This window comes from Hydra viridissima, unplaced genomic scaffold (genome assembly GCF_058129835.1).
Source record: "Hydra viridissima isolate aposymbiotic clone 2 unplaced genomic scaffold, HvirCarnegie_v1 scaffold_13, whole genome shotgun sequence".
In the NCBI taxonomy this organism is placed as follows: domain Eukaryota; kingdom Metazoa; phylum Cnidaria; class Hydrozoa; order Anthoathecata; family Hydridae; genus Hydra; species Hydra viridissima.
In genome coordinates, this window is record NW_028324312.1 from 9,219,912 (window position 1) to 9,245,291 (window position 25,380).

The 25,380-nt window shown below is 29.3% G+C and overlaps 1 protein-coding gene across 3 annotated transcripts; it reads right to left on the reverse strand.

Annotated features, from left to right (window-relative positions):
- LOC145186693 (uncharacterized) lies at nucleotides 1–23,467 on the reverse strand. Of its 3 annotated transcripts, none has more exons than XM_090070567.1 (24): nucleotides 23,441–23,467; nucleotides 16,222–16,323; nucleotides 15,880–16,048; nucleotides 15,556–15,721; nucleotides 13,137–14,229; nucleotides 12,780–12,933; nucleotides 12,407–12,594; nucleotides 11,003–11,074; nucleotides 8,151–8,435; nucleotides 7,711–7,860; nucleotides 7,054–7,290; nucleotides 6,187–6,419; nucleotides 5,827–6,006; nucleotides 5,548–5,671; nucleotides 5,246–5,392; nucleotides 4,794–4,972; nucleotides 3,622–3,849; nucleotides 3,323–3,544; nucleotides 2,507–2,704; nucleotides 1,894–2,134; nucleotides 1,445–1,642; nucleotides 812–880; nucleotides 508–737; nucleotides 1–385 (listed from the first exon to the last, which is right to left on the reverse strand). In XM_090070567.1, exons 2-24 carry the CDS (start codon nucleotides 16,319–16,321, stop codon nucleotides 269–271), a joined length of 4,980 nt encoding a protein of 1,659 aa, XP_089926693.1. In that variant the 5' UTR covers nucleotides 16,322–16,323; nucleotides 23,441–23,467; the 3' UTR covers nucleotides 1–268. The 3 variants fall into 3 exon arrangements, with proteins under 3 accessions (XP_089926693.1, XP_089926694.1, XP_089926695.1); XM_090070568.1 differs by lacking the exon at nucleotides 23,441–23,467 and adding an exon at nucleotides 16,481–16,724; XM_090070569.1 differs by lacking the exons at nucleotides 1–385; nucleotides 508–737; nucleotides 812–880; ... (9 more) ...; nucleotides 6,187–6,419; nucleotides 23,441–23,467 and adding exons at nucleotides 6,809–6,938; nucleotides 16,481–16,724.
- Nucleotides 23,468–25,380: the final 1,913 nt, after the last annotated feature.

Below are 25,380 nucleotides of genomic sequence, written 5' to 3' on the forward strand. Positions count from 1 at the left end.
ACTTTCATATGAAACTAAATTAACGACGTTTAAAATATGGTGTCATTGAACGAATTTTTTTCGCAAATCGTTGATTTCATTAGGTCTAACAATCGATTATAAAATATGATTTAGTTGCAATTTGTAAAATGGTGTAACTCTCTTTGTTTAATTTTAGGCTCAAAATCGCAGTTCGAGAAAAACATTCATCATCATCGCAATTTAAATTTTACGTAATAGTGAAAATCTTCACGAGTTGAATAAGATAAACAGATTTTTATCGCCACTTTCAAGTCGCGCAGGGTATCTTTTTCTTCAATATGGCGACGCTGTTATGCAACTTTTTGATAGCAGATCGCTTCACGCTTAGGGAGGCTTCCTCCCCCGCCAGTAAATCGGCAACAATCTGAAATCACAAGTATTAACTAATAATAAAACTAATTCCACAAATCAGAAAAATAGCAAAAGTACTTCTTTAAATCGGTGACAATTTTTTAAATTATCACTTAAAAAAAAAAAAAATTTTACCCTCGCAGCCGATTTTAAATTTGGCACCACGTTATCAGATGTGGATGAAGGGATCGCGTGCCTCTTTTTTGCTGCTTCCGTTGCAACTTTTAACGTGTCGAGAAACTTTTGAAGATCCATTCCCTTGTTGCTTTTGATGATGTCAGAAAATGATCTCCTCCACATACGTAAACTCTCTTTGTCCTGTATTTCAATTTGGTGTTGAACATCTTTTATCCACTTGGCAGTACCTTTAAAAAAAACAATATTTTTAAAACCAATTTCTCAGAAGATACCATTTTACAAGAAGAAAAACGGCTCCTACCATTTTTTACTTTATAAATGTAAAACATGGCGTCTTCTTGCCTCTTGGAACTAACATTTTCCCTGACACCTGTATTTAAAGAACTTTTTATAAATTTTTTTTGAAAGCAACTTCTACTAAAGCTCAAAGAGTTCCTTATTTACTTCTTATTTTACCTGATAGTGTGCCCGCTGCTTTATCTATCTGTAACAGTAAAACTGTTTTTCATGCAACTTGTTTTACATTTATCGAAGAAAGCGATTTGTTTTTGTTTTTTTTTTTAACTTTTAAAAGAACAAGAATTAAATTTCGAAATGGTCAGGAATTTCGTCACATTACTCTAAATGGTCAGGAATTTCGTCACATTACTTTAAATGGTCAGGAATTTCGTCATAATACTTTAAGATAAAAGGTAAAATTTCTTTAAAAACACCAAAAAAACTTTTCATTTTTTTGTTCTTGATTGCATTTTAACTTTTTAAACTGTAAAACTTGTGTAAGCAAAAGTTTTAAAGTACGGACTTTTTTTAGCGTTAAAATCCTTTCAAGTAATGATTCTCACTTTTACTTAATGGTTTTGCGAAAAACTTTTTTTATTCATAGTTTACTTAAGCACTTCTAGCTGCCTTAAAAGTAATCAATAAAAGAGCTTACAATTCGCTGCTATTTCTTCTTCAGCAAGTTTGGTTAAGAGAAGCATTTTTTTGGCTTCTGCCGAGAACTGTTTTTTTTCCTCTTTTAATTTGCTGAGCAATAAACTGACGGCATCCGAAACAACGGCATAGTTTGATATCAACCCTTTTGTTTGACTGCACTTGTTTGGATCGTCTTGGTCTTCTAACATGTCTGTATCTAAATGTCGAAAACATTTTTATAGTAGGCTTTTTTCAATTTTCAATTTTTTAATGTATTGATAACAATAATCAAATAAAATAAACTTAATTTTTAAAAAAACATCAAACGTTAAAAATAACAATAAAAATAAAGTCAAGCGTTAAAAACTTCGTCAAAAGCTAATAAAAAAGTTAAAAACTGACGTTAAAAATCGCGTCTGATATATAAACTATACACAAGTTAACTCCAATAAGGTACTTTTTACTTACCTAATGGAGGAACCTCTTCTTTTGTCGAATGATAATTAGTATACACACTAGAATCCCGATCTTCTTCCAGTATCTGCGTAAAAGGGGAGTCATCCTGCGAGAAAGCCCAGGCAGAATCACTTTCAAAAACGTCCAGCGTCACATCGTCACGCACTACCACTCTCGGGGAGCAACTATAAAGCTGATGGTAGATATACTTTTCATTGGGAACCGTTCTCTGAGGAGCAGAAACTCTTTTACCCTGTTGATAAACAAAAAAAAAGTTTTTTAATTTCTCAGAAAATAATAGTAAATAAATAAAATAAGCTTTGGTAAAAGTTTAAAAATTAAACACAAGAAAAGAGTGAAATGCAGGAGAGCAAATGCACAAATTAAGAGCAAACTTATGTATCGTCATAAAATATTTGTGCAAATTTATGCATCGTTGTAAAATATTTGTGCAAATTAAGAAAACAGTTGTGTGATGAAACAGAACAAATACTCAATGCAAGAGAAATAACAAAAAATAACAAAAACTTTGCACCCAAAACAGGACTTTACTATTTTTTAACTACTTTTACAGAACTTTCTAAAATGCTTATTAAGAATTTATTTATAAAGACACAAATAATACCGCATTGGTTGCAATTTTGTTTTTCGACAGCGGCTTGTTTTTTTGTGACATTTTAAGAAGAGATTCATTTTTAAGCATTTTAAAACTTTGACTTTTATCTGCTACTTCTTCATCTATATGAACATCCTCATCTTCTTCTTCATTGGAAGAATCACCTTTTTCTTCATGCTCCATTTCACGTTCTTTATATTCACTTTCCTAAATAAAAATATTTTCCTTATTCTCCTTTCTTATTATACTTTATTACTATTATTATTGCTATTATTAATACTATTAATATTACTATTCATCATCATCATCATCATCATCATCATCATCATCATCATCATCATCATCATCATCATCATCATCATCATCATCATCATCATCATCATCATCATCATCATCATCATCATCATCATATCATCATCATCATCATCATCATCATCATCATCATCATCATCATCATCATCATCATCATCATCACCATCATCATCATCATCATCATCGTCATCATATCATCATCATCATCATCATCATCATCATCATCATCATCATCATCATCATCAACATCATCATCATCATCATCATCATCATCATCATCATCATCATCATCATCATCATCATCATCATTATTATTAATAATATTACTAATATTAATCCTCAACATTATTCTCTTTTAAGATTATCATCTAAAATAATATTTTCTGTTATATTCCATGAACAGAAAATAAAAGAAACTTTAAATATTCAGTACAAATGTTTGAATTATCAAGAAGCACAATAAACAAAAAAAAAATATTATTAAACAAGATGATTTAAACAGAACAAATTTACCTTTACATGATTTTCCAAGTTCTCTTTAACTTTTCTGACCTCATAGAAGTATTCTCGAGCTTTAGCTATTTTTTCTTTTATAGAAGTGAGACCAGGAAACAGTTGTTCTGCAACTGCCTTTGCAACATTTTTCACATAACTAGCATCCATACATACAGGAGTTTCTAGTTTTACACGTTTCACATCGCCTATTTTGACATCTATGTTCAGGTCAAAACAACCCTGAGCAGTAAAAGCAATTCATAGAAAAAAAAAATGCATAAGTAACGGATAAATAAATATCAAAAATAATAGGAAACCTGTTCAGCTTGTTCTAAAGTTGTATTGAAGCAAACATCACGGATTTGTATGAGGTGTTTTTTTGTGAATTTGGCCACAGCATACATAGCCTGTTTTCCAGCAGATGCAGCATTTTCAATCTCAGAACTGGCCGTTTTTGTAACTTTCGTTAGATGCTTTGATTTCTCAATGTATTCCTCTGCATATTCTAAAGCCTTCTTGGTTCTTGAAATGGAATCCAGTAAACTCTAAATGAATAGGACAAATTTTCAGGTTTTAAAAAACTAATGATATAATGGTTTATAAAGATAATGCATTTGAGCAATTGTTCTTAACTATTATTATAAATGATAAAATATTAATGCAATTGTTCTTCCTAATCACTTTTAAGCTTGTAACTTGACTTGAGACTTTGACTGTCTCTTGACATTATTAAATCTACACTTCCTATATTAGAAAATGTAGATTTAACCTTGGTATATCAGCAAAACCATAAAATTCCTTTTCATCAAATATTTGCAGTTTTGCAAATTATTACAACATATGATATTATTTTTATTGAATGTAAAAAAAAAAGGGAAAAAAAAATTCATTTAATAAATATATAATTCACCCATGATAAATATATAGTTCAATCATCCTATGGAAAAGTAAGAACACAAATAACTGTGGAATTTCTGTATTTAAATTATAATTTGAATTTTAAAATAACTTGCAAAACTGCAAATATTTTGCTGAAAAGAATTTTGTGATTTGCTGACCGAATCTCTTTATCCAAAAGCATCTAACAATATATTTTAAAGCCCTGTTTCAAATCACAAAAGTTAAAAGTACTTAAACGAGAAACCATGTTAAAGATATACACACATGTGCATTGTTTAGGAATATCACCTGCGTTATGATAAATGTTTAATATTTGTTTAACATACATTAAAATAATTTTTAACAGTTTTAATAACTGTTTAACTTTTAATTTTTAACAGTTTGATAATTGTTTAATGTTTACTATTTGGCAGAAAAATGAAAATACGTAAAGCAATTACGCAGATATAATGCATATAAATGCAGACATCAAACAGAGTTAGATGTTTAATGTTTGAACCTGTATGTACTATATTTACTAAGTAATTTATGGTTGATATAATACTCAGATAGATTTAAATAATATATAATCAGCTAAAATTTAATATACCTCCATCACATTTCGTTTCTTCAACCCTTTCTTTTCAAGCAAAACCTTCCTTGCATTGCACTTTGCAATGCAAAGGGTATCTTTTACAAGTCTTTTGCATTTGTCCCATTTCGGACATGTCACCCATACTTTAAGAATTTGCTTGCACTTTTGAAGAGTTGATGGTCCACCAACACAAACTGTGATAAATGAAAAATATGTATGAATAAAAGTAAAATAAAAACTATAGAGAACTTATTAGCAACGTTTCAAAAAGTATGTTTATTTAACTAACTAACATAGTTTATGTAGATATATGTTGTTAGTTTATGATATGTTGAATTTTACTATACTCTTAAAAGTATAATAATACTTTTGTTTTGTTATCTATTAATGTAGATATAGCTAAATGTTATTCTGTAAAAAGTGACTTTTAACAAACAATTTGTTATTAAAATACAAAAGTTGTTTACCTGAATCACATTTGGTAATGCATGTTGATGCCAAATAGTTATCTATTAAGTCAAGATTTTCAGATTTTTTTTGCAATGTTAACTGCTTTTTTGTCAACTTTGTGTTCCAATTTTGTACTTTGTTAACGGCTTTTCGGTACCAGGAAGCTGAAACATTTATAATTGAAAAATTCAGACATCAAATAAGCTGTAATAACATATTTTTAAAACTTTTGGACGATTACAATATTGAAATTAAAAAAATAGAAACCCAACATGCATAAAACATTGTCTCAAGTAGAAAGAATTGTTAACAAACACACATGACTCATGTAAATTTTCTTGATTTTCTCTTAATGCTCTTGCTGTTTCTGCACCTCCATTAGTTATTGTGTCAGCTGATTCCAATGTTATATCATTTAGACTTGATGATAAACAAGATGTTATCTTAAAGTAAAATAATATAATAATTATCATACTTTTAATAATTATAATCATAATTATACTCATAATTACATTTGTATTATATTGTATTATACAAGTTAAAAATGAAATTACAAAAGACATTTATTTGTTAATAATAAAAGAAAAGAATTGCTTACAATGTAATTTGCACTTCTGATATCTCCGTGTCCATAGGGAGCCATTACTGACATGTTTGTTTCAATCAAGTTAAACATATATCCATGAAGATTAAACATTAGTCCATTATCTGAAATATCAATCAAGACATCTTTTCCTATACCAAGAAGTTCTACATATGATTGAATCTGGACTGCTATCTAAGATCATAAAAAAAAGTAATAAAGTATGTTAAAAACAGAACATTTTACACCCAATTTCAAGTAAAAATATTTCACAATAATAAATTTAGATATAAATATAACATCAGTTTTGATATTTCAATAAAAATCCAAAATAAAACATTTAAATTCAATTTAAAGAATCTAAAACTTGCTTACATTATCAGGAGATATTATAACAAACAGCTGAGGACCATTTTCTTTATCAAGTTCACTCCTCTTCATTGTTAGCAAACCATTGGATAAACTTAAAGGCGACATTTCCACAACTATCTTTATGAATTTTTCTGTGATTAAAACCTCACATCTTGCTTTTATAGAAAGAATTTCAATCACACCACTTAAAGAAAGACCAACCTTGAGTTCAGACTTCAAATGAGAAAGCTTTACACCTTGTAAGTAACGCAGCAAAAAAAAAAACCAATTTAAAAAAAAAAATTTTTATGACTAATAATTTTAATGGTTAGAGTATAACTTTATTCAATACTATGCTACAGACACACATACACACATGTGCAAACATTTACATAAATGACATATGCAAGTGTTAAAAAACATATATGATATATGCAATAAAAGCACTTTTTCTGAATGTTTAAGAAGCAAAAACTTTAATTGTTCTTTAAAAACTCCTTTCACTTCTTTGACACATTGACACACTTTACTAGTCTTAGTCAAGTGAATACTTTAACACAAGTAAAACAATGGTAAACAAACAAACAAACAATGAATTTTTTACTTTGAAAAACATCATTGCATTGCTTCATCTTGAAGTATGCACTAATGAAGATCTAAACTGAATCATCTACCACTATGAAGCATGCTTAAAATACTTTAGACATGCATGATTGTATATTTCAAAGGCAGGGAAGGTTACCACATATTGACCAGACATATATGCTACACAGGAGCTGAAACAAAACCAAAACTTTTTTTATGTTTAAAAATCTAGTATTTTATAAAAAAACTATGCTAAGATAATGCTAAAATACAGAATACAGAACCCTAAAATACAGAATCTAGTACCTTTAGGATTTAATGTAAAACCAACTACCAGACCATCAGGAAAACGAGTGTCTTTTAGAACTTTAGGTAACTCAAGATTCCATTGAAAGGCTTTAATGATTTTCCGCAAAGAAATGCTAGAAACCTCGCCATAGAAATAATTTTCTAAAGCATTCACTGGATTAAAATTTATGTTGGAACGAGTGGTCAACTCCTCTCCTGATCCAATTTTCCCAACAAACAAGTCTGCATTTAATCCTTAATTTAATGAAGATATCAATTAAACCATAATTATTTTTATTTAACCACTCTTAAAGCTTAAAATAAGAAACCTTTGAAAAATAGTGCAACCTCTACAGCATTAAATACAAAATGGTATTAAGCACAACCTAATACTGGTCTATTGAGAAAATTTTCAGTTTCAAATGTTCACTAGAGATAACTACAATACACACAGAGCTTTTTGCTTTGTTTTTTTTTTTTTTGTCTTGAAAAGGGATTAGGAAACTTTCATTATAAAAACTCTGCTGCATTTCTTTTGCTTTTTTTTTCTCTTCTAACTTATGAAATCGTTCCACCAAAAAACTTTTTTTGAAATAAGCATAAAATTAACTTTATTAATATCAAAATTTTCTAAACACATTTTTTAACATTTTTAAAACAATCGTAATTTATTACCTAACTTTATTAATGGAACACCTGGTTGAACACCCATTGTCATCACAACATTTTTAAAGCTCACATACTTCATTCCAAATGGCCGCTTCCAAGTTGAATCCATTGCAAGTAAAAGTTCTACTTTTCCAGTTTTCCCAAGAAAAAGTTTCCCTTTAAAAAAAGAAAGGCCTTGATAAAATTCTGGTGCTATTCAAGTTTACCCATGATTCGTTTTTATATTATACTTGATACTCGGCAAGTAGATAAGAGCCAATCGGGCTCTTTTTTTTTTCAAGCTTTAAAAATAATGTTTGGAGCCTGAGATATATTACAACATTTTGCAACTGTATTTTTATGCTCAAAATTCAATCATGACAAAAACTTTTCTACTATTTACTTGGTGTTAAAAGTTCATTAGACAAAAAAAAAAGAATTTTTTTTTGGTTGCATAAACTTTTTACCCTCAAATTCAAGTTTGGGATTTGATAAAGATAGCTTTCCGTTGATCGAGAATTCAGCAGAGTTTTTGTTGACTTTGACCAACATAAAAGTATCTTTCAAAATGAAATTTTTTCCAAAATGCAAGCCATAACCCATATATGCTCCTCTCATTGTTAGACCATCAGAAGTGATTTGGCCGTCCAAAAATAACTTTGTACCAGCACTCATTTTATCCTTTGCAATATCACACAGCTGCTCACCTTTGCAGTCTTCTGGTACTATAACAACTGTGCTTAAAAAAATGCCTGAAAAATTAAGTTTAAAATGAATTTACAAAATATTTATTAAAAAAAAAAAAAAAGACAGAAAACAATAATATAAAAAATTGTTGAAAATAATGCATGTAGGCCTGTAAATCCAGCCAAACGAGCCAAGCTTGCCAGGGCTCGGCTTGGCTCGTTTACATATTAAGAGTGTTCAGGCTCGGCTTGAGCTCGTTTTGAGCTCATTTTGAACATGAGATTCTTTGTTCGAGCTCGGCTCGTTAAGAATTAGTATTGTTTGGGCTCGGCTCGTTTTACATGTTGCTCGAGCTCGACTGGTTTAAAACTCAAAATAATTATTGTAACCTGTTAGTTTAAAGTTTTAGTAAAAAAAAATGTTCATTAAAGGCTCGTCTGTAAATAATGCAAGTCCAAATCAACAAACAACATAAACAATCCTACAGTCTATTAAACATGCAAATAAACAACATAATGAAATAAGATCCCACAATCTAATAGCTCAAAATAAAAATTAAATCTAATAGTTCAATGTTCAAACTTAATGTTCAAAGTTCAAATATAATGTAAACTCTCACAAACATAATAATTCCTATTAAACACTGCACTCTAATAGTTCAAATTACATTTTCACAAATATATACAGTAGCGTCCAAAAGTAATTGGACAAACACCTTTTTGGTTATATTTTCTCATTGAGTCAACATTTTTAAATGAAATTTTGCATAAGCATGTCAAATTATACTACAATTATGAAAAAGAAAACAAAAATTCCCTTTTGGGAGTAATTACTCAAAATTTTGCTAAAAGAATGGAAATGATTGGCTCAAAAGTAATTGGACAAACTAAACTCTAACAATGTTGATATAACTTAGACTATTTTAACTTCTTTTTCTGAAGGCAGATTTTTATAAAAACATTCAATGATCAATAATTTGTAATGGGACATAATAAATATTTAAGCGAGGCAGTGAAAAAGTTGCTTGTACAAGCATTTAATAACGGTAAGACTGTGCAACAAATTTCAATAGATATGAATATTCCACGATCAACAGTTGGTTATACATTAAAAGTTTTTCAACAACGGAGTCGCTTCCAAGTATCAACAAAGTCAGGACGCTCGAAATCAACAACTTTTCGCCAAGATAATGTTGTAGTAAGATCGTCAAAGGCAGATCCGCGCAAGAGTGCTAAAGAAATTCATAGAGAACTTACTCAGTCCCATCAAATTTCTTGCTCTTATGCAATAGTAAAGCGTCGCTTAAGACAAAACAACCTTTTTGGCCGTCGTCCTGTTAAAAAACCTTTTATTTCTGCAAAAAATCGTAGAGCACGGTTAAAATTCGCTAAAGAACATCTAAGTTGGACAGCAAACCAATGGTCAAAAATACTATGGAGTGATGAGTCAAAGTTTAATATGTTTGGTTCTGATGGTATTAAATATGTTCGACATCCAAAAGGTCTTCGAAATGATGTTAATACCAAGTTCCTACAGTAAAGCATGGTGGTGGTTCAATTATGGTTTGGTCATGTTTTAGCCGTGATGGAGTAGGTCCATTCTATCGAGTTCAAGGCATTATGGACCAAAACATGTATAAAGGAATAATCAAAGATATAATGCTGCCACATGCAAATAACAAAATGTTGCGTGGTTGGACTTTCCAACACGATAATGATCCAAAACACACTTCCAAGCTAGTCATGGATTTTTTAGCTCAAAAGAAAGTTCGTATCTTGGAATGGCCGTCACAATCTCCGGACCTGAACCCAATCGAACATCTTTGGGAACATATTGAGAGAAAAATTAGTGTTCGGAAACCATCTAATCAGCATGATTTGTTTGAGTTGATTAAGCGCACTTGGGAGGAAATACCAATTGATGTTTTAATTAATTTGGTTGATTCAATGCCACGTAGATGTAATGCTGTTGTTGCGGCAAAAGGTTTTCCAACGAAGTACTAGGATTATGCTCAGATTATATACATTATGTAACAGAATATAACACTATGTAATATTATATATATTATTTAACAGAAATCTTCATAAAAAATGCTGAAAATTTATCCTTTGTTGAGAAAGTTTTATTTTTAAACGACATATTTAGTTTGTCCAATTACTTTTGAGCCAATCATCTCCATTCTTTTAGCAAAATTTTAAGTAATTACTCCCAAAAGGGAATTTTTGTTTTCTTTTTCATAATTGTAGTATAATTTGACATGCTTATGCAAAATTTCATTTAAAAATGTTGACTCGATGAGAAAATATAACCAAAAAGGTGTTTGTCCAATTACTTTTGGACGCTACTGTATATATATTCGAGCTTTAATCGAGCCTATATGAACGAGCCTATGATGTTCAAGCTCGTTTATTAAACGAGCCTAATTTTTTGTTCAAGCCCGGCTCGTTTGCCATTCGAGCCGAACATGAACGAGCTCTTGTCGAGCCAATCACCGAGCCATTCACAAACACGAGCCAGGATTTACAGCCCTAAATGCATGTTAAGAAATTTGTTAAGACTAAAACATATTTTTACCAACAATCAAGCAAAACATTTAAAAATCTATTTATAACATATCAAAAACATAAATAACCTTTGCGAAGTTGACTAGGAAATATTGTAAAATTAACATCTTTTGTAGATTCTGTATTTGAAATGGTTAAACCTAAAATAAAAACTCTTTAAAATATACTTCTTTTCTAAAAAGAATCTTTCCTAAAAAATAGAAAGAAAGAATCTCTAATGCCATCAAATATGTAAAGCATAATCAAATCAGCATATCTAAATCAAATTAAAATTAGCAAAAGTAAAAGAAGTAAAAACAATTACTCTCATCCTTTCAGGTATTTGAAATGAAAAATTTATATTTGTTGAGTGCAAGAAGAAATATACTTTTGAATTAAAACATAAAGTTAAGGTTGAGGAGGTGTAATATTTTACTACAAGTTATAATAGATATTAAACAAAGACTCAGTAAAAAGAAATATACTTTAAAAAACTCTGAGTTTAATATCAATTTAAATATTACTTATTAAAATGTTTAAAGTACTTTAAAACCAAACAAAAATCTTTTTCATAAGATAATATATTTTTTTTTTTTTGTAACTAAATCCAAAAAATCATAACAATTTCTATTCATAAGGTTTATCTTTTTGAAACCAGAATTGTAAAAAAATGCTCTTATAACAGTAAAAAGTTGCAGGCCCTAAACCTAATACAACATCATATTGATAAAACAAAAATACTAAATAATACAAGAACAGATGATGGCAACAATCTAATTCAGATTTTATGGCAGAATTTTTTTTTTTGACTAACTTCTTATAACACATATCATGTTGTTGCCTCAGTATAGAATAAAAAAGGTTTGAATCCTAGATGAGCTTTCTTTTCTATAAATTTTTATCTAACCTATATAAAAATCTAAAAAAAAAAAACAACTGTTTTTTAATAAAATATATGGATTTGTAAAAATAACTGGTTTTAATTTTTTTTTATTATTTCCTAACGGGAAATAAATGTTATGGTGGTAAAATTAAAATTTTAATTGCATTTTAAAAAATCTAAGTTCTAATTGGATACAAAATATCATAGACCAAGCCCTATAAAGATATTTTAATTTTTTAATTGTAAGGATTAATTTCCCCTTTTTTAAATAATTAGAGAGTGTTATAAGAGATTCTGTGGAGACATTTTGAATATTTTCCTTAAGATTTCAACTCTGACAAACAATGACAAAAAAAGAAAAAAAGTATATTAAGATGCTTTTGATTAGTGCTATTGACCTATATTGAAGACTATATTTAAATATGTAAGCTATATATAGATTATATATAGCTTCCATAATAAGATTGCATAACTAAAAAATAGGATATCATATTTCAACCCTTAATTACTTAATGTGTTAAAAAAAAAAAAAAATTTGTAGTTGTTTTAAATGTATTAATATTTAAACTAAACTCTCAAATAGTATACAAAACTAACTCTTAGCACATACTTGCAGTCAAGTCATTCATCCAATGAACCTGAGTGAGTTTTTTTCCAAACATTTGCTCAATTAGATCACTCATTGTCAGTTTATGAATTACCAATGTAAATGCAATTTTACGCCCATCAGATGTATCAAGAATATAACCTTCAAACTGAGTGTCATCATAAGAAAAAAACACAGGCACGGCACGAATGCTGTAATAAATGATAAAGTAATTTGTTAAATAAAACAGTGATAGATCATAAAGAAGGTATTTTTGTTTTAGGAAGTTTTAAAACTCTACTGGGAAAAGCAGAAATCATCGTAGCCATTTATACACTTATATATCAGAGCTTTTTAAGTTTCATTTATTAGCTCATTATTTTAAAAAAATACTAACTGTAATTCTAATAATCCACTGTTGAAAACTGCTGTTGCTTCAACATCTTTTACATCAAAGTTTAAAAACTGAAAGCGTGAAATGATCTCTTTAGCAGCATCTTGGGCACCAAAGTTGTCAGCAACTTGCTTCATAGTAAATGTGTCAATTTTACCTGTCATAAAGCATACAAAAAAAATTTAATGGAATTTTTAAAATGCTTAAGTATTCAATTTAAAACTTGGTAACTTTCTTCTTGTAAATTTTATAATAACAAGATTAAAATGATGGCTAAACGAGGCAATATAATAGAAACAATGTTTTTAATCAGTTAACATAATTATATAGTTCTTCAAATTCCAATAGAAAAAAACAAACCATTGAAAACGAATAGCCCTCCTTTCTTCTGCACAGAAACACTCATTGATTTTTCTGCCATTTTTTTTGTTGCTGTCATCTCGAAAGACCATCCTCCATCAATCTTAGTCTTAATTTCAAACTTCGGCCTTTCAAGCGATATCAGGTCTTCACCAAGGATTACATCTTCCTTAGCAACAGCTTTAAGTTCAATAGATTTTGTTTCAATATTTATATCAAATTGCAAAATTTCAATTTTTGGTGATACTTTGAATATTTTACTGAACAAAACATCAGGAACTTTTTTAATGAAAGTCATCATAATATTTGCTAAATCCATTGGTGCATCTTGAAGGAAATGAAATGAAATATGATTCTCAAAAATATATATTTGAAAATATATGGAATCAGGCAGATGTTTTAAATTTGCAATTGCGTCTGGATTTTGAAGAATAGATTTTGATGGAAGTTCTAGTTTTATTTTAGTACCTTGCAAAATTCTTTTCCCATTTGTTGCATACTTTGCTAGAATTCTATTAATTTTGGCATCTTTTAAGATTGTTATATTTTTACTTGCAAACTCAATTACAACATTTAGTAAAATATTACTAATAATTGGAACACTACTTAGGTCCTTTCCAGTAAGAGTTGATAATATTTTGGTTGGTTGAACATTAAGGTCTGCAACAATTGCAACACCTGTTGCTCCATCTGCTGGCTTGTGCACAACAAGATAAAATGCAAATTCACCCAATTCAACTATTTCAGAAACTACTCCACGAAGTATTATTTCAAAACTTTCATCAACACTTAAAACACCATTGATTGTAGGTTCATTAATTATTGTATTTGCAAATAACTTTGCTTGCTCTGGGGTTTTATCATTATACAGTGGCTTCTTTGAAAATACTGAAGCAAAACTAGCTGCATTGATACTGCTCACTTTAAGTGAAAATTTTGCATCACTTGATGTTTTTGGTTTATTAAACGCAATGGGTACAATTTTATCTTCAATAACAATTTCACCAGTAAGTTCAATAGCAAAACTTTTTATTGAGATTGATCTGTTAACTTCTTTATAGTTAAAGTTGAAATTTACTTTTCCATTTTCAACCTAAAAAGATTGAACCAATAAAAAAAGGAGACAGTGATTATTTGAACGTGGTTATTTTGTTTTTTTTATAAATTTTACACAATTTTTGTAATTTCTTTCATAAAACTTTTGATTTTGTAACCTTAGAATATTATGCAAAAAATTTCAGCAATTTAACATCTATTTGTGCCCCATTAGATTTAGTTAACACCATGTATCTGTGATGAATTTGAAAAAAGCAGCATGATTGTTTTTTTTAAAAAACCTCATTTAAAATGTGCTACAAAATCATATAAAATAACATGTTATTTATTCAGTTAACTAAATTTTTAAGTACAAATAGCTGTTTATTTAATTTTCTTCCATTAAAAAGATAAGATAAAAACAGAGTGTAAAAAATCTTACTACAATTTTTCCTATTCATAAACAACCATTCAACTAAAAATGATTATGAGCTATTGCATTAAATTTGTTGCATCATCTTTGTTATAATATTTGATAGCAACTGCATTTTCATCAACAGGGATAATTTTATATTATTTACTTAAACACTTTTTAAAGTTTAAGTTTTAATCATTTTAATAAAAAGGGTTTAGTGAGTTCAATTCCTATTTTAAGTTAACTAGATTTATTACTTTTTAAAAAGCTATATAAAGTTAATTATAATTTCATTTCTGTTGTTACCCTTTCATACTATTCCATATAATCATAAAGTTTTCTTCTTGCTGATCAGTAGTTGTAGTACAATTAAAACATTGTTGCAATTTTGGTTTTTGCATGTCATGTACAAAAAATTCAAAAGGTTCTTGATAAATTATGTAAATCTGAACAATATGTAATAAAAACAGGATTGATGGATATTTCTGTTGCAGAGGAGGGTAGTAATAATTATTAATAACTATCATTATATATATATATATGTATATATATATATATATATATATATATATATATATATATATATATATATATATATATATATATATATATATGTATATATATATATATATATATATATATATGTATATATATATATATGTATATATATGTATATATGTATATATATATATATATATATATATATATATATATATATATGTATGTATATATATATATATATATATATATATATATATATATATATATATATATATATATATATATATATATATATATATATACATAAATGTGCATTTATATTTATAAATTTATTTATTTATATCTTTTTTTTGTCTGACATCATTCATGAGTTTACATTTTCATTATAAAAAGTACCTAAAAATTTTAAGGGTTAAGTAAATTATTGCCATATTTGTAGACATATTTAAAAAAAAAGATAAGCCAAACCCTAAGTTTTCTTTTAATGATATCAAAGCTTTCTTTTGCAGTAGCTTCAAAATCCACTTCTCCATCACAATCAACAACAAACCGCTCAATATCCATTATGTTGAATGGCATCATATCTTTTGAAAGAATCTTTAATTTTTCGGTTTTAAAAAAGTATTCAAACAACCTAAAAAACATATCTATGTCATCATAATACCTAAGTCAACAGAGTGGGGTGTTTTTTATCATTAAGTATTGTAAAATATTTGACCATGAATGTTAGTTAAAATGTAATTATAAATATATTAGCAATAATCTTAACATAATCTTAAAAAATTAGAATACCTTGTTATTGATAATTTGTCTTTACATGTTGATTCCTTTGGAAGAAATGTGAATTTACAGCCATCTTTAGCTAACTCTAAAACACAGCCTAATACTTCATATTTAGCACCAGTTTGAGTACCTCCTCCAACCAATTTAGACAACTGATTAGGTAGACTAGTGATAATATCTATTAAAAAAAAACTAAAAATTATTAGTTCTATTTTCATACTTACACTATTTCCTAAATATTCAAAAAACAAGCAAAAATAAAAGAGTTTAAAAGTTTAGCTCTTTTTTTAGCATACTTAAATACTTGATGCAAATATCATAAAAATAAAAGAAAATTTACAAAATAAGAACCTTTTTGAATAATTACATCTCTCTTCAAAAAACCTTGATCATCTATGCCTAATACTCCAGTTATAAAACAAAAGTATAATATGGTAACACATTTCTCCATGACTAAAAAGAAGATAAGAGAAGTATGTAAAAAATGACAGTGGTTTTTAGTTTTCATACATATAAACGAAGCTGAAAAAGGTACATCTTTTAGTTCAAGAAAAAATATTTTAATTGGTTGGTTAAAAGGTTATAGATCAAAAATGAATAGAAAACTTACATTTTCTGCTATTTTCTCCAAAAGTATAAAATAGTAATAAATGTAAGAAGTAAACATAAAGTAAACCAGCTTGAATAACTTTTTTTTTAAAACTTGTAGATCAATTTCAATGCCAAATGTTGATTGAAACTTTTATATTTAACTTTACCAAAAACATGTTCAAACAATAAATTACTTAATATTACTATTATTTGCAGTAAACTTACTATAAGTTAATATCAAAAATAAAATCTTAAAACCTCAATGAATGTATTAAATGTTATATATATAATATTAATATCATGTAATAAACCTTAATCAACATATTATATAATATTGTATATCGTTATATAATATATTTTTTCTTTAAGTAATTAACCAAAATAGGCATTTATTTACAGTGAGTTTATTATGTAATATTATAATATTATAGAATATATCTATACTATATTATATTTATATTATATATTATATAATAAAAATATATAATATTTATTATAAAATATTGTATAAAATTATATAACATATTTTTGTTTTAAGTAATAACCATAACAGGCAGTTATTTAGAGTGAATTTTATTATAAGTGAAGGCATTTTAAATATAAAGTTTTTTCACTTCAATGAACATTTGTCATTTAAATTGGTCTACAACTTTTAAAAAATGGTTATTCAAGCTTGTCTATAACTTTTTGAAGCTGGTTATTTAAGCTGGTCTACAAAACTATGCATTATCTTTTAAAGCATGTTAATTTAATTTTACATACAGAATTTAAAATATAATAATCTTTAAAAAATTGAAGCACACGTATTTTGTTGTTTTGATATTTTAATTAATGACCTTTATATTCAACTTTACTCGGAATGTAAAAAAACCGTGTGCAATTTCCGCGGTAAATCAGTTGCTTTTTATATATCGTCAGTGAAACTGCAAAACCTCGTAACAGCAACTTTTGGGCTTTTATATTTTATTATCTAAAACGTTTCTATAAAGTGGTATCCATGTAACTGCAAAAGCTCTTAACAGTCCGACCAAAGAATTACACAGAATTTATCACGTGACATAACCACGTAACTACATTAGCCCAAAATGTGAAAGCAAAACCACGTATCATCAATAACAAATTATATCTGACAGTACTTTTGGTGGTTATAGTAGTGTGCGAAAAATCGTTCAAAGATAATTTCCTTTATCAACGTAAATCGTGACAAATTTTTATTTTTAAACAACTACAAGAATAGTATTAACAAGTGAGTATAATTTAAATTATTTATTAATTAGATATTTCTGAATAATTAGAGTGATTATGACCATAGCAGGCGAGAGAAATTTCGGGCCCCGGGGAAGTTTTCTTAAGAGGCTCACATTATGATCAATTATATACCCAGGACCAAAAGAAGCGTACTCTGGTCATTGAAAATTAAAAATAAAAGTTAATCAAACCTTTTAAAAGTCAAAATTATTTTAATCTTTTAAAAATTACTTTAAAAAATTAGTTGTAGACACACAGGGCCCCGGGAATCTTCCCCGTTCAACCCCCCCTCTCGGCGGTCATGATTATGACGAGTTAATGTGCATTATGACGAGTTAATGTGCAGCGCTGATACGTGATTTTGCACTTCTATATATTGCTGATACTTGATTTTGCAGTTAAACAACAAATTTAGAATCGCCACATGGTCCGATGAAATTAATAAGGTTAATATAATTTTCTAATAAATATAATTAATTGTAAGCTCTATTTTTTGTTTTTATTTGTTTACTAATATTTTTTAAAAAGATATGCTTAAAATTAAAATCATATTATATCTAATTTATTATTGAAAAAAATCTGATAATCACTTGATGTTAGTGTAAATATTTTCTATACTTTAAATTTATTTTCTTGTAGTCTTTTATGTATTGTTATTGTAGGAACATTCACGTGGTTACAAAATGATGTTGTTGGCAAATTCGAAAAAAGTCAATCAACCGACTCCAGCCGTCAGTGAAACTGACTCTGGAAATAGAAAGGATCCGAAAAAAGACTCTTGTGTGGTTCTTGAAACAAGTGCTAGTGTAGATTATGATATGGATGCTGTCAACAACAACATTACTATAAATTCGTCGTTAATGAATGTGACATTTGGGGATATAGACACAGCTAACATGTCTGATTTAATCAACTTTGAGTCAATTGATGGAGTTTTTGGCTCAACCGAAAACCAGGATCATAGTGAGCTCTCGACACAACACTCGTCCAATTCTGAAATTGTTACGGTAAATGATACCGGTGCAGAAAATGAATCTAGTGATTCCAGCGATCTTCCAGATTCTGGTTCAAACTATTCCTATTCCTCAGAATCCTCCGACAATAATAAATCAGATGTGTAAAGTTCACTGCTCTCTTCTGGTGCTGCTCGCGTATCTGTTAATTCACAATTGTCGGCAACCAGTCACAGGTCTCCTCAACCCGGCACTTCTTCGAATAATCGCGTGACTTGTTCATCAGTTCATGTGAGTTCAAATGATCAAGAACATCCCCCAAACTTTGAAATACAACCGTCAACAACAAAGAAAACAAGATGCAAACGAGGGCGAGCTGAACCAAATAACTGGGAAAGAAAACGCAATGCTCTAAAGCGAATGAAAGGAGAAGAGTACAGAGGTCTGAAAAAAAACCGTGATGGTAATTTTGTACAATCAGAAGTAAAAGCACCACGCAGTATAGGTCCTGCGTGTCAATCTAGTCGCTGTGAAAAAGCAAAGAAATGTTTTTGTCAAAGCTGCGATGAGGGAGATCGAGGAAATATTTTCTCACATTTTTGGGGTAAAATGGACTGGGGAATGAGGCGAACGTATATCGCGACTCTCGTAGAATCGATGGAGCCAAAGCGAAAGACAGCCGAGACAACGCGCCGTAATTCAACTCTAAAGTATTTTTTAAAAAAAGACGATAGAAGATTTCAAGTTTGCAAGATGATGTTTCTTGCCACATTAGGAATGCGCGAGTGGCAGGTTCGTGACTGGGCACAGTCCAGTCTAGATGGTAGTGGTATGCACGAAACCCTCAATACAAAAGCTTTACCAAAGAGAAATCATTGTAACACTCCAGCTGCTAATGAGAGGAAAACATTTCTACTGACTTTTTTGAAAAATCTTCCCACTCTTCCATCTCACTACTGTAGAGCTACGACTAATAAACTATCTTGAACCACCAGTAATGTCCGCGATGGTCTTGTATCGTTTATACGAAGAGTCATTTCAAGCAAATTCTCCCCAACTAAAACCACTCTTGAGAACAATTGTAGCAGCTGAATTTGAAGCTCTCAACTTAGCAATTTACCGTCCCAAAAAAGATCAATCAGTGGCGTACCAACATGTTTTGGGGCCTAGGACGGCACTTGGTAAATGGGGCCTATATATATATATATATATATATATATATATATATATATATATATATATATATATATATATATATATATATATATATATATATATATATATATATAATTATATTAATTATATTTGTTTTATTAATTATATTTATTATATTTATTAAATTTATTATATTTATTATAATTATTATATTTGTTTTAATTAATATAATAAATATAATAATTAAAACAAATATAGTATTATAATTATTATATTTGTTTTAATTATTATATTTATTATATTTATTAAGGTTCACAAATAAGCTAGATATTAATTGGATTTATGAACCATAAGAATAATATGGGTGATTTAAAAAAAAACAATTTTAATTTTAATGTTTTCGGAATCTGGGGCCCCCAAAACGAATGTTATCATGGTCTCGGGCTTAAATTTGTCCATTCCACCTATGGTAGTAGCTCCTTCCATATGGGAAATTCGATAGGACGAGCAAACAATATCAAAATTAAATGTTTTCGTACTACTGATAAAAATTATTGTTTACCAAAATACGCTAGGCCTACTCATTTTTAAGGTCAAAATTAGTTATTTATAACCAAGTAACTAAATTGACAATGCGGATAGTGTTTAAGGACAGGCCCCTTATGTGGCTTCAACATAAAACGACGTGTGATATAAAATTATAACCTGATAACTAAAATCTTCTCACGTAGCCTTGTTAGGCCTATATGCAGGAATAAAATTATAACTTACCATGTAACTTGGTGATGACGAACTGAAGACGTGGTTTGCTATCGAATTATTGAGGTACTGAATGATAGAGTATATTAATCACATTAACGAAACAACATAAACATCTGTCAGTCTGCCTAAACCATCATGAACCATAGACTCGTACGTAGGGCGGGCGAATCTATTTATTAGTACTCGCGGGTGTGGGGGAGGAAGCTTCGCGGAGGGCCTCAAAAACAGTCATGGTGGTTGTTATTGGCCAAGATGTCATTTCAATTTCTTACATCTTGGTTTGTTTTCTGTGGATGTTTATTTTCTTGGCAAGCAGATATGATCATGTTTCAGGTTCATTTTTGTTGTAAACAATTATGATTACACAACAAAAATGTTGACTATTACAAAATCCGGCTGAAGTAAAAAAAATATAAATTGTATTAACATTTGGGGGCTTACTCCCAGACGGGGCCTGGGGCGGACTCCCCCCCCCCCCCGCCCCACCTTCGGTACGCCACTGAGATCAATGTGACACATGCACGTCACATAAATTAGGTCATATTTCAGATGAAGTATACAATGTTCATCAGCAACGTAAAGAAGAAGCTCGAAGTCAAAAAGCCGCAGATAAAGCTGACTCCATTGCACATCCAGATAAGATCGCAGTGTTCACTATGGACGTCCAAGCTGTCAAAATGGCTCCATTTCTTAAAGCCAATGCATTCTACTACAAAACAAAATTATGCGTTCATAATTTTACAATTTACAATGAGGCTAATGGTAATGTCACATGCTACTTATGAAATGAAAGCGAAGGAGGTTTAGACGGAGACGTGTTCGCGAGTATGATATCGGACAATGTGACAGCCTTTATCAACTCAAACCCTACATGTACGAGGTTGATTCTGTACAGCGATGGTTGCTGTTATCAAAACCGAAATGCAGTTGTCTCGAATGCCTTGTTAGCCCTAGCAATTGAACATAAGGTCACGATAGAACAGCACTACTTGGAAAAAGGTCACACCCAAATGGAAGTAGATTCAGTTCATAGTACAATCGAACACCGTTTGAGGAATAAAGAAATTTATTTGCCGACTGACTATGTTGGCGTATGTCGCGAAGCGTGCGTTAAAAATTCATACTCGGTGAAATATCTAACCCACGACTTCTTTAAACCTTACGCACCGGTTTCGTACTATAAATCAATTAGACCTGGGTTTAAAACTGTTGATTTAGTAGTAACAGACATTAGGTGTATTATGTACACACCAGAAGGAATTATGAAATACAAGTTATTGTATTCAGATGAATGGCAAACACTGCCTAAGAGACCAGCACGTGATCCTTTCCTTCCAACTAGACTTTACTCGCAGCCACGTAAACTTTCTAAGATGAAATTTAATCATCTCCAGGAACTCAAACAAGTTCTGCCCTCATATTGTTGGGAGTTTTATGACAATCTTCCGCATTTTTAATTGAGTATTACGACTTATAATATTAGTTAAGATACTTTTATTAATGAAGATTGATCAACTGTATTAGAATATTTTTTGATGAGATTGATAATTATTGTCGAGATATTTTTTGATGACAAATTTGAGCGAGATGTTTTTGATGAGATTGATAATTATTGTGTCAACAGTTATGTTTTTTTTATCGTAAAATGTCACATGGAATATTAAATTTTTAATTGAATATTTAGGTTTCTTACAACTAGTATCAAAACAAATAAGATAAATAACAATCCGCAGAATGGGCCATATCGAAAATACGTGAATTTGCAACATAGTGAAAAGTAAAAAGAAAAGTAGTTTGAAATAAGTTACAGTCACTAAAAGAAAAATGCAACCTGGAGGGTTGAACGTGGTCAAGTACATATTTACAATATGAGATAACAACAATTGGTTTTTTTTACAGATGCTGATATCATTAAACTATTAAACCAAGAGAGAGAGAGAGAGAGAGAGAGAGAGAGAGAGAGAGACAGAGAGAGAGAGAGAGAGAGAGAGAGAGAGAGAGAGAGAGAGAAAGAGAGAGAAAGAGAAAGAGAGAGAGAGAGAGAGAGAGAGAAAGAGAGAGAGAGAGAGAGAGAGATTATAGAGATAATTAACTAGCTCGTTTCGGATATTTTACTGAGTTTTTAGCTGAACTAGTCTTTTTATAAAGTATAAATATAGGGTGTATCATGAATATTTGATAAAGATGCTTCTCTTTTGTAGAATGAATATACAGTCAGGATTCACAAACATAATTGAGTTGTTTAAGCAATGTTTATATAAATAAGTTTTTATTTTACTACAACGATAGACTCTATTTTGTGTAATTCAATGATAGATTCTTTGCTGATTGATACCTGGCTATAGCCTTGGCGAGTATTTTACATAGGGTAGTGTGTGTGGTGAGAGGAGGTGGTTGGAATCAGGAAATATTGCACGCAGCTTATGCAAAGGAGAGAGGTGAAAGAGCTATTTTTACAGCATACACTGGGGAAAAGAGTGGGAAAAAGTATTTTTTAATATACTTCTCACATCTTTTTATTACCAACGAAATATGTCGATAAACTCCATTATTGTTAATATTTTTCGACTTCAACAAGAAGCCGTGGGAAAATTTTCAATTCTCTTCCTTTAATTGTTATTACAAAAAAGTAAATTTATTACTTGAATCAATAAATGAAAACTAAACTTTCGGAAATTAATATCTTTATAAGTTAATTTCACTTTGCTCTTATGTGTTTTAAAAAAGATTTAATAAAATGATTTAATTTAAATGTTAAAAAGAAAAGCTTGAATAATAATTTTTTATAATATTAAAATTTAGCTTTTGAACATACTTTAACAGAACATCAACAAATTTAAAATCTGACAAAAATTTCTTACCTTCGCTCGCTCGCAGATTGCGCCTATTTATTTGATTGTACAGAAGCTGCGCGTTGTATTCACTTTTTGTTTACGATATTTTCCGTTTTACCGTATACTTGAAAACGCCTTTTTGTTTGCCTCTTGTTACGGCGGTTTTCAAGATTTTGATGAATTAAGACAAAATAAAAGATATTAAACGCTGTCTTAAAGTACTTATTTTTTTTCATGAGCTCATTCAAGTAGAGGAGTGTTGCTTAAGTAAGAACAACCCCCCCCCCCTCTCCAAGACGGAACGAGGTCCCCTCGGGCTAAGCGGTGTTGTTGTTGATTTTACTTTACTTTACTTTATTATTACTTTTATCGATTTCATTTATTATTTCTGATAGTTAATTTTTACTAATATTTTATTTGTATTAATATAAAATTTTTGTTTACAGAAGTTTTTTTTATTTTTGTTGTAAACCAAAATTTTTTGAACTCTATTTTATTTTTTCATATTTCCCATCGAAATAAATATATTAATATATTAAATACATTAAATATATTGTGATAAAAAGTATTAAAAGTTTTTAGCATTTTAATTTACAACAAACCGCTTGCAATCCCGAGGTGTTTTTAGGCTAAGGCATCCCTTTTATTTTCCATGTCGAAGATGAATCGCGTACTGCCTTAAGATACGCGTACTACCTTAAGATACGCGTACTACCTTAAGATATTGTCGCCTCCAGTTGATTAATTCAATTTTAGATTCTTTTACATAATTCAATCTCAAAGGCCTGTAGCAATCAGTTGAAAACGGTTTTAGATTAAGAATTATTTTTAGCCACTAAATCTTGACGTATACAAAGGTAGATAGTAAAAAATAAAGACTCCTTTTTTTAACGATGATAAAAAGCAGGGAAAAATAGCAGAGAAAAAAAGCAGGGTAAAAAAAAATGATTAGAAAAATCGATGCTGTATACATCAAATGAAAGACTTGTAAAAAATTGAAAATAAAAATTAAACGCCTTATTGTGCTGTTAAAGACTAGTTTAGCTTTTTCAAAGCTTGCCTATCAAACTAAGGACAATAGGCCGGGTGAATAAAAATGAGCAATTGTTTTTACTCAGTTATTGGTCAGCTTTACGTGAATAAAAACTTCAGCTGTTTTCCTTATATTTTTATTCACGTAAAGGCAAGCAATTTACTCAGTAATTGCTCAATTTGACATGAACAAAAACTTAAGAAAAGTTGTTGAATTTTTTATTTACGTAAAGCTGACCAATTATTGAGTAAAAGCAACTGCTTATTTTTATTCACCCGGCCTAATAATGAATTTCAAATTTTGTGTTAAATAAATGCAGTATATTAAGTAAATGCTATTTAATCTTTTTATGTCAATAAAAAGATTATAAAATACACCCCTTATATAAAATACACCCCTTCTGTAACTTTTCATTTGTTAAAGGCTGTTTTCCATTGCACAGTTTACCCAAGTTATCTTCTTTGCATCTATCTGAAGGTAATAGATAAATAGTATGTAACAACGAATTTTATTCTGTCGTTATTACAGTCAAAGTGTTTTTAGTCTTTAAAAATTGACAAATAACTATGAAGTACTTAAAACCTATTAGAAAATTTTATGTTCTACCGTTGTCCAGCAGGTTTGTTGACTTTGATGGAACAGTTTTATATATAAAAAAAATTAATCCGTATCGGGAGAGTTTATAAAACAAGGTTAGTCATAATTATCAAATCGTTGTCTCAAGCTAATCGCAGTAGATTATATATTTCGTGCTGATCTGCTGATCGGCTGAGTGGTCTAAGATTATCACTTAACATTTATATACAGAAAATAAGTTGCAGAATTATATAATAAATATGAAACTTACAACTGAAAAAGCTGGGAGTGTACAGTTTCTTATATTCTATTTATTCGATTATAGTTATTGATATACTTATGAAATCAATTTGTGCAC

Bases quoted from the DNA above. Each gene is read 5' to 3' on its own strand.
- LOC145186693 (XM_090070567.1), bottom strand. From the start codon at position 16,321: ATGGAGAAATGTGTTACCATATTATACTTTTGTTTTATAACTGGAGTA. The intron at 12,934-13,136 runs GTTTGTTTTTTT...GCTTTATGACAG, and splicing joins AGGGCTATTCGTTTTCAATG to GTAAAATTGACACATTTACT. The intron at 5,393-5,547 runs GTGTGTTTGTTA...TAAATGTTTCAG, and splicing joins AGAAAATTTACATGAGTCAT to CTTCCTGGTACCGAAAAGCC.